This window comes from Aulonocara stuartgranti (assembly GCF_965226115.1).
Source record: "Aulonocara stuartgranti genome assembly, chromosome: 17".
Taxonomy (NCBI): Eukaryota; Metazoa; Chordata; class Actinopteri; order Cichliformes; family Cichlidae; genus Aulonocara; species Aulonocara stuartgranti.
Genome location: NC_138953.1, coordinates 5319743 through 5330322, shown reverse-complemented (window position 1 = coordinate 5330322; position 10580 = coordinate 5319743). Strand labels below are relative to the sequence as shown.

Below are 10580 nucleotides of genomic sequence, written 5' to 3'. Positions count from 1 at the left end.
GGGGGCATCTCCCATTTTGACCTCGGGACTTCCAGGTTGTACTCAGCACAGATGTTCCTGTACACTATGCCGGCCACTTGGTTATGGCGTTCCATGTATGCCTTGCCTGCTAGCATCTTGCACCCTGCTGTTATGTGCTGGATTGTCTCTGGGGCATCTTTACACAGCCTGCACCTGGGGTCTTGCCTGGTGTGATAGACCCCAGCCTCTATGGATCTTGTGCTCAGAGCTTGTTCTTGTGCTGCCATGATTAGTGCCTCTGTGCTGTCTTTCAGTCCAGCTTTGTCCAGCCACTGGTAGGATTTCTGGATATCAGCCACCTCCTCTATCTGCCGGTGGTACATACCGTGCAGGGGCCTGTCCTTCCATGATGGTTCCTCGTCTCCCTCCTCTTTCTTGGGTTTCTGCTGCCTGAGGTATTCACTGAGCACTCGGTCAGTTGGGGCCATCTTTCCAATGTATTCTTGGATGTTCCTTGTCTCATCCTGGACTGTGGTGCTGACACTCACCAGTCCCCGGCCCCCTTCCTTCCGCTTATCGTACAGCCTCAGGGTGCTGGACTTGGGGTGAAACCCTCCATGCATGGTAAGGAGCTTTCTTGTCTTTATGTCAGTGGTTTCTATCTCCTCCTTTGGCCAGCTTATTACCCCAGCAGGGTATCTGATCACGGGCAGGGCGTATGTGTTGATGGCCCGGATCTTGTTCTTACCATTCAGCTGACTCCTCAGGACTTGCCTGACCCTCTGCAGGTACTTGGTGGTTGCAGCCTTTCTAGCGGCCTCTTCATGGTTCCCATTTGCCTGCGGGATCCCCAGGTACTTGTAACTGTCCTCTATGTCTGCAATGTTGCCTTCTGGTAGTTCAATCCCCTCAGTTCTGACTACCTTCCCTCTCTTTGTTACCATCCGACTACACTTCTCCAGTCCGAACGACATTCCAATGTCATTGCTGTATAGCCTGGTAGTGTGGATCAGTGAATCGATGTCTCGTTCACTCTTGGCATACAGCTTGATGTCATCCATGTACAGGAGGTGGCTGACAACTGCTCCGTTCCGTAGTCGGTATCCGTAGCCAGTCTTGTTAATGATCTCACTGAGGGGGTTCAGGCCTATGCAGAACAGCAGTGGGGACAGAGCATCTCCTTGGTAGATCCCGCACTTGATGGTAACTTGTGCTATGGGCTTGGAGTTGGCCTCTAGTGTTGTACGCCACATCCCCATTGAGTTCCTGATGAAGGCTCTTAGGGTCCCATTGATCTTGTACAATTCTAGGCATTCCAGTATCCAGCTGTGGGGCATTGAGTCATAGGCCTTCTTGTAATCAATCCAGGCAGTGCACAGGTTGGTCAGTCTGGTCTTGCAGTCTCGGCTGATTGTTCTGTCTACCAGTAGCTGGTGTTTTGCACCTCTGGTATTCTTGCCAATTCCTTTCTGTGTCCCGCTCATGTATTGACCCATGTGCCGGTTCATCTTAGCCGATATGATACCTGACAGGAGCTTCCATGTAGTACTGAGGCAGGTTATTGGTCGGTAGTTGGAGGGGACCGGTCCCTTCTTGGGGTCCTTGGGGATCAGGACCGTCCGGCCTTCAGTTAGCCATTCCGGGTGTCTTTCGTTAACTAGCAGCTGGTTCATTTGTGCTGCCAGACGCTCGTGGAGTGCAGTCAGCTTCTTCAGCCAGTAGGTGTGAACCATGTCGGGCCCTGGTGCTGTCCAACTCTTCATACTGGAGACCCTTTCTTGGATATCTGCCACTGTGATGGTTACTGGACCCTGTTCAGGGAGGTCGCTGTGGTCTGCCATCAGATCCTCTAGCCACTGAGCATTGCCGTTATGGGTTGCATCCTTCTCCCATATGCTCTTCCAGTATTGTTCTGTCTCCAGCCTTGGTGGTGCTGTTCTCTTATTGTTCCCTTGCCACTGAGAGTACACCTTTGCTATTCTACATGAATAGGATGAGGGACCTATGGATTCTTCGATACCCAACATCCACAATGACGGCGAAACAACTAGTAGCTCAGTGTTCCAACATTCGAAAGAAGGGACTGCTCTCACAGCTAGAGATTGACGAGGTACAACACAAATGCTACGGCAAGGAGGAGTCAGGACGCCAGGTCAGGGGGGAGATATCATCACCCCCACCCGAGATTGGGTACATAGCCCCAAGTGCGATAGGAGAAGGATCGTTGAGTGCGAGAGGAACTGACCTGAAAAATAGGATCATGGCCAAGCTTGAAACCTGGATCCCCCGTAGCCGGTTACCAAGATTACGCGAAGTACCCTCAGAAGGTCTGCTAGATGATGTTAATGCAGCACTACGGACAATACCTACAACCACGGTTACCGACACTAACAAGCTGATCTACAATACGGCAGCAGTGATCAGTGAGATGCTTGGCTACAAGTTGAACAGCCACAAGGGGCAGTACCCTCCATGGAGAAGGAGGCTAGAGGGCAAGATCAAAGTAGCACGGAGGGAGGTTAGCCAACTAACGGAGTTGCAGAAAGGTGCGACAAATAAGGTGCCTAAGAAATACAGCAAGCTGTCCATACCTGAGGCCTTGGAAACTGCCAAGCAAATATATATATATATATATGTATATATATATATATATATATATATATATATATATATATATATATATATATATATCCTATCGCACTTGGGGCTATGTATGTATGTATGTAGTATTTATTCATTCATGCCAGTCTTTGTATAGAACCAAGCCCCAACTGACCAAGTGCTCAGTGAATACCTCAGGCAGCAGAAACCCAAGAGGAGGGAGATGAGGAACCATCATGGAAGGACAGGCCCCTGCACGGTATGTACCACCGGCAGATAGAGGAGGTGGCTGATATCCAGAAATCCTACCAGTGGCTGGACAAAGCTGGACTGAAAGACAGCACAGAGGCACTAATCATGGCAGCACAAGAACAAGCTCTGAGCACAAGATCCATAGAGGCTGGGGTCTATCACACCAGGCAAGACCCCAGGTGCAGGCTGTGTAAAGATGCCCCAGAGACAATCCAGCACATAACAGCAGGGTGCAAGATGCTAGCAGGCAAGGCATACATGGAACGCCATAACCAAGTGGCCGGCATAGTGTACAGGAACATCTGTGCCGAGTATAATCTGGAAGTCCCGAGGTCAAAATGGGAGATGCCCCCAAGGGTGGTGGAGAATGACCGAGCTAAGATCCTGTGGGACTTCCAGATACAGACGGACAAAATGGTGGTGGCTAACCAACCGGACATAGTGGTGGTAGACAAACAGAAGAAGACGGCCGTAGTGATCGATGTAGCGGTTCCGAATGACAGCAATATCAGGAAGAAGGAACACGAGAAGCTGGAGAAATACCAAGGGCTCAGAGAAGAGCTCGAGAGGATGTGGAGGGTGAAGGTAACGGTGGTCCCCGTGGTAATCGGAGCACTAGGTGCGGTGACTCCCAAGCTAGGCGAGTGGCTCCAGCAGATCCCGGGAATAACATCGGAGATCTCTGTCCAGAAGAGCGCAGTCCTGGGAACAGCTAAGATACTGCGCAGGACCCTCAAGCTCCCAGGCCTCTGGTAGAGGACCCGAGCTTGAAGGATAAACCACCCGCAGGGGCGTGCTGGGTGTTTTTTATATATATATATATATATATATATATATATATATATATATATATATATATATATATATATATATATATATATTCATAGCCTATTCTTAGGTCTTAGCTGTTTTAGGTAGGGTTTCTTTAAATATATTTTTTAATATTTTAATATAAACCAACTGTCCAGAAGTTTCTTCTGCAATATTTAATCATAGCAGATGTTCTTAGTAAGGATGTGGTACTTATTGCAAAAGTGAGGGGGGGCTGAGGGACTAGGATTGATGTCTAATTCTTTTTATATTCTTGTGTTAAGAGCCTCCTTTGAAATAACTTCCTGTTCTTAGAAAGTGACTGCTTTTCCAAGTAAGATAGATGATTCATCAAATAGTGTCTGGGGCCTTTTTATTTTACCTAAACTGCAGACTGCAGCAGACCTTTATTCTTACTTTGCAGGTCATACCTTTTTACTCTCTCTGTTTGATTGGTTTGCTGTATTGTGTTAGCACAGTCCCACTGCTCTGTCAATATTTAAAACTGAAAGCCCTCTTGAGCTTCATTGTGAAACTTTGGCAATATGCTGCAACAGCTTCTCAGAATAAATGAATGAAACTGCATCACTAAGCCTGTGGAAGTTAAGTAACACAACTTACTGTCAGAATGAAAATCCCACTACTTCTAGTTAATTATAGGGATATTTTTAAGAAGACACCTCTTCCCAGCATCAGCATACTGACTGTGTACCGTTAACTTCAGTTCAAACAGGAAGCTGTTCACAGTGAAGGCATTTCTTTAGTTTCCTGTGTTGGATTGAGCTGAGCCACACAGACCACACAGGAAACAAGATGCTCTCAGCAAGCTTTTTTAGCACTCTTGAAAACTTTATCTCAAATTCTGACAAAAGGAAACAACACTTTCACCAAATCTCGTGGTAACAACAACAGTCAGATCACCACAAAAAATACTACACACATGACTAGGGCTGCACGATATTAGGAAAACCTGCGATGTGCGATAACTGATCAATACTATAATAACGATATGACTTGCGATAAAATAAATAGCAAAAAAAAAAAAAAAAAACACGAATACATAATTTCCATTTTACTGCAACAGTTGTATTTAATGAAAGCTGCTGTATTAGCAGTGTAGCAACAAAGTGCACTTTAACTTTGAAACATAAAAAATAAAAAAATTCTAAGGCTTGAATTCTGAAAGACATCCTTCCCAGTCTCTATAATTAGTTTTAAATAAACATAACTTAAATTATACTGCAAATTATCTCAATGCAGTTGTTCATCATTTTACCACTCACCAAGTAGTTATGATCTAAGTCAAAGCTGAAGAGGAAACTTTACTGTAGGGCTTGCGTAGTTTTCAGCTTGGCTCAGTTCAAACATGGCCTGCATTTGTATAGCGCTTTACTCAGTCCCTAAGGACCCCAAAGCGCTTTACACTACATTCAGTCATTCACCCATTCACACACACATTCACACACTGGCAATAGCAAGCTACATTGTAGCCACAACTGCCCTGGGGCGCACTGACAGAGGCGGCACTGACATGACGGTCATGCGGCATGTTTCATACATTTGTGGAATGGCGACATGGGAAAAGTAGTTTCGTGAGGGGATGCGGTATCTCCGGTCCACTTTACATATCAGACTGGTGAAGCCCTCTCTGCTAACTGTATTTATAGGCATCATGTCTTTGTCAAAAATGTGTAATGGCCTCTGTTATTTCTTTGTAGCGCTTCGACGTTTTCTCATGAGTTCCACTTGAAAAACTCTGATACAGAGACGGCTGTTGGACTGCTGTGCTCTTTGTCTTAACATTAGCAACCTTTGCTTGGCTAGCCCTATCTTTCTGGAACTCTTCAAACAGTTCTCTGTGGTTGTATTGAAGATGATGGTGGAGATTAGTCGTGTTTCCTCTGGTGGTTGCCACGAGTGTTTGGCAAGTTTTGCAGAGCACCTGTGTTTGGAGAACGTCGTCTTTATCAAATCCAAAGTACCTCCAAATAAGCGAGGTACTATTTTTTTTTTTAGGCACGAGTTCATAGTCAGTAGCGTTCTCGTCATGCGTCTCGCTCTCAGCCTTTACAACTCTGACTCGTTGCTGCAGCGTTGTTCACTCCCCACCTGCGTAGGAGGTGGGCCTCTAATCCATTTGACTGGTTAATGCCGTGAAGGGCTCTATTCGACTGGTCAAATGTGTAAAGGGGTTTCTTTGATTGGTAAATTCTTTAAAGCACGTGTGTAAACATTTTAGGGTACCCAATTATCGCAGTTTACGGCGTCTTTTGCGATGGGCCCATCGCACAGGCTGATATCGCGATGACAATAAATTTTCGATTTATTGTGCAGGCCTACACATGACTGTGTCAGTACCCACCCAGTACCCACCCAGACAACGCAGTCATTACGTTTGCAGATTACACCACTACCACCGTGGTATAATCTGCAAACTTAGCCCCCAGACATGAGCCCCACCACGGGGCGAATGAGACGGCATACAGAGCGGAGGCTCAGAGGCTGTCAGATTGGTGTGCAGACAACAGCTTGGACCTCAATACCACCAAGACAAAAAGAGCTGGTAGTCGACTTCAGAAGAAGGAAGTCTGAGCTGCAGCCCATCAGCATCAATGGGGAGCTCATGGAAAGGGTGTCGAGGTTTCAGGTTCCTGGGTGTGCACATAGACACAGACCTCCACTGGAGCTCAAACACCTCAGCGTTTGTAAGGGAGGCCCAACAGGGTCTCCGTTTTCTGAGAATCCTCAGAAAAATGGACCTGAAGAAGGAGCTGCTGATCGTCTTCTACCGTTGCTCCATTGAAAGTGTGCTGACATCTTCATGGCACTCAAAAAGGCACTTCGGAGGGTCATTAATACAGCCCAAAAAGGGCCGGACCCCTTGGATCTTCCAGCGGAGACAGGAAACGAAGGCGGGACGGCCCCCTCGGACCCTCCAGTGGAGGCTATCCCGAAGCCAGCAGGCATGGAGTCCTCTGGCAGACATGAAGGCAACTGGCGCTGCGCTGAGCACTGGCTCTGCCCAGACAGCGCTGACATGGTGTAGTTCTCTGGGGGCTGCTTAACCTTCAGGGATCCAGAATTAGCTGGGGACTGAAACCTAGCCTCTGGGGAGGCCCTGGAGTGCATAACTGTGCCCATAGCAGCTAAAACAGAGAAACACCCTGGGTGGAAATTAGATTTTCTCCCTGCATAGAACGAATGAGTGAGACTGGTGACAGAATGAGTGACAGAGCTAGTGGTGACACTGGAGCCTGGGCTACGGATAGCGGGGACACTGGAGCCTGGGCTGAGGGCGAGTGAGCAGCTGACACTGGAGACTGAGCTGAGGACGAGTGAGCAGCTGACACTGGAGACTGAGCTGAGGGCGAGTGAGCAGCTGACACAGGAAACTGAGCTGAGAGCGAGTGTACAGCTAGCTAGGCCGAAGGCTGCTGGGCAGCTAGCTGGGCCGAAGGCTGCTGGGCAGGGGATAAGCAGTTCTTATTGCTATCTGCTATCTTTTGACTGTGTCAAGGAGCGTCTGCGGCGTGAGCGCCGCTTTCTTTCTGGAGGCTGGACCGACGGGCCGGACAGAACGTCCTCCGGTGGGTCGGGTAGCGAAGCAATTGTAGCTTGGAGAAGGTGTGGAGTGTTCCGGAGAAAGGCCTGCATGGTCGGGGGAAGTGATCCAAACAGCCACGGAAGGTCAGAAAAGAGCCGTTGTAGCCGGCCTTCAACTGTGCGGCGAGGCTCTTCCGGAGGGTGTTCCAGCCACAGCCCAAGTAGAATCTCCACATTGTAGATGATGTCATCTTGGAGCTCATCGGACGGATTGAATGCCGCAGGGTCCATGCTGGCTGGTTCGTACTGTCACGGGTTACTGGGGCAAGCGTGTGTGGATTATTTAGACAGACAGAGGGAACACAGAGAAGTGGGAGCAGGCAGGCACAAAACAAACCCTAACGAATGGCAAACTGAACCCAAAGACATAACAGAATAAACAAGAACACAGAATAATATAAAGAAACACAGAACACTGAGTCATCAGACTCAGGACCATGACAGAGGTTTTTGCTTTATCCTTATTATTGTACTCAAGTACTGTATAATAAAACACTGTTTTTTGTTTAAAGGTACTGTAATAAGTGTACCTGTGAAACATTGCTGGCAGAGATGTGCCTTACACTCTGCCCTAATATATCAGCTGCAGGCTAAAAATGGACAGTGACAGTCACAAGTCTGTCATTGTACCTCATGTCTGACAAATAATACAGAACATTGCTAAACTCTTGACCCACCCCTTGTTTCTTCATAATTTCTAAGGAGGAGCAATTTATAGATATATGAGCAAGCATTCATTCAAATACAGTAAATAAGGTAAAACAGTAATGATAATGAGCTTTAAAATCATCCTGAACTCCTGAACTCTTGCATGCATGCTTTCTTGTCATTTCTTAAAGTAGTCTTTAGGAAGGACATTCAAAGCTCTTGTTTGGATGTTGGTTCCCTTTTGTTTGTTTTCAGTCAGGATGATGCCATCATGCTTCAATAATGTTGCGTTTCAGCCACCTGATAGGCCGATCCCTGACATACATTGGCAGTGTATTTAGGTTCACTGTCATGCTGAAACAAAAGAAACACTTTGCAGATGGTATTGTAGAGTGGATCAAAACCTGATGGCTCTACTCTGCAACACCACTGGCTGAAAGGCAGCACCAAACCATGACAGAGCCTTCACTGTTGTATTTCTCTCCTGATCTCCTCCATAGCCCTGTTGCCACTGATTTTTAGTCCTGTTTTTATGTAATTTTGTAATTTTCCTTCCCTAAGAATAGCTTCTGATGGTCACCCCTCTGCTGAAACCACTAGAAGATGTATCAACTGAAGAGTCAGATACATCTATCGGGTACTGTGTCAAGTTTTTGCTGGAATTTTCCTTTTTCTTAAGGACATGACTTTCAGTTAGGTCAGGCTTAATAAACAAAAAGACATTGCTTTGAAATCTTGATGTACAAAGACTGGACTGAAAATAAGTGAGAAAGCAGACAGTGACCAAAGAAAACCTTTGAAAGAAAACCTTTGAAAGACCTCCAGAATGCTTGCAGAGCCTAATGTTTAATATCACTTTTTTTTAAAAAAGTTACTAGAAAGCCTGCCTCCTTGGAAGCAAAATGTTTATTTAAATAATAGGTGTCTCAATACTTTTGCACAGTAATGTATATGTGTTTGCTTTCCTGTACCCTATTATTCTAATCCTCCCGGTTGCTGCAGCTCCGCTAATTCCTGTGCCACAGCAGAGTCCTTACTTTCCCCTGCGCTGCGAACCGAATAACCTCTGTATTTCCCAATTTCTTTTTCTCCCCGCTGGCAGTGTGAAACGTTAAGACTCGATTCATGTTTTAAAAGCTACTCTATCGTGCATAAGAGTACAAAGTTGCATATACTGCCTTACAAAGCCACGCAGCTGGAGCTGTGTGAGTGGTGAAACTGAGATAACTAGCTCGAATTTTAGACCCATCCTAAACTAGCCAGCCCAGACACTGCACCATTGTGTTAGTTTCTCTTTTTAACACAACAGGTTATTAGATATAAAAAAGTGTAGTGACCATGAAGTCACCATCTTTGGATCTGACTGAGAAGTTGAAGCACTCTCCGTGGGTGGGTAGTGACTTGTCAAAGATATAGCACTGCTTTGGAGTAAATCATGATTTATCGCCCTTGGATGCAAATGTGGACCCAATTGAGCTTTGTGTTGCATGCAATAAGAATTAAAACTGAAACTTGAGCTCATCGTCATCAAGAAATGGTTTAGTTTGATCTCAGTATGCGAGGTAAAGGCTATTTTCCAATAGACTTCTATAGAACCCCACTTTTTTACTGGACCAGGGGACTCCTCCCCAATATGTCACCCAGTGTAAGGCATTATAAGGCGCTTCTGTGCAGGCTTAACCTTTCTGATGAAAGAGCTTTGTCCTTTTCCTCAGTCTGTGGTGGTTAGTCTGTGAACATAAAAACTTGAAGACAGTATCTTCCTGTTTCTTCTGGAACAAGGAAGAAAAACAGTAGGAATAAATGAATGCAGTCACTGTTATTCTTCTTTGGTGTCGAAATCTTAGCTGGATGAAACCTGTAAGGTAAAAACATGTTTGATGGCTAAATTGTGGCATGACCTTTGAAACACTTCTCGGTTTATCTGTGTCTTTCATTGCCTGTCTGTCACTGTATAAAACACACATCCCACAGCAGGGCAGCGGAGGCGAGCTGGGAGTCAGCGGGTTCACAGGGCTGACGGAGGTCCATCTCGGGTGGAAAGTTTTTTTGGTGAGGGAGACGAGCGCCCGACCCTCCCCTCCAGGGCCCCTAAGGCTAATGTGATCCCCCCATTTGTGCGCCTGTCATAAAGAATGCACCCGCTAAACCACTTTCCCACCACTAAGAGGATTACCAAGGTAATGCTCCAGAATCAAGAGATGCTCCGGTACAAGCGGGCAATGTGAAGATGAATTTAATAACCCATGTACAGTGCTGGATTGAGTTCATCTCTGTGAATCAAACTGGCGCCTTTCTTTGATGTTCAGTGTGGCTACCAGCTAGGCAGCCTAGGCAAGGAGGGAATCGGTGCTGATTTTGGACTTTAAACTAATTTTTGATGTCTTTTTCTAATGATTCAATTACAAAATTAGCTGATTGTGATTTCTTGTCACGGTGTATTCATTGTTGCCCTGAAAAAAAGTGCAGAAAGTAAACAGCAGTGCAGCAACAACAGCATCACCACTCAGTAGATTCCCACCAATCACTACTGCTATCTTAGGCCATTTGAACAATTTAAATGTTTGTTTAGTTGAGGTTTTTTTTTTTAGCTCAAGCCAGTTTAAGCAGTGTATTAGTTCCTTGTCCTCATTAATCATCTATCATACCGAGAACATTTCCAGGTATCCATCTGAATAATCACATACTTTGACATTTAAAGGAGC

At 46.0% G+C, this 10580-nt stretch overlaps 1 protein-coding gene across 1 annotated transcript; it reads left to right on the top strand.

The window, feature by feature from the left end:
- The first annotated feature begins 338 nt into the window (after window positions 1-338).
- Window positions 339-3609, top strand: LOC309692774 (uncharacterized protein). Its single transcript, XM_082511578.1, has 2 exons — window positions 339-416; window positions 2791-3609. The coding sequence occupies exon 2, from the start codon at window positions 2824-2826 to the stop codon at window positions 3568-3570; it is 747 nt and encodes a 248-aa protein (XP_082367704.1). The 5' UTR covers window positions 339-416; window positions 2791-2823; the 3' UTR covers window positions 3571-3609.
- The last annotated feature ends 6971 nt before the right edge of the window (window positions 3610-10580 follow it).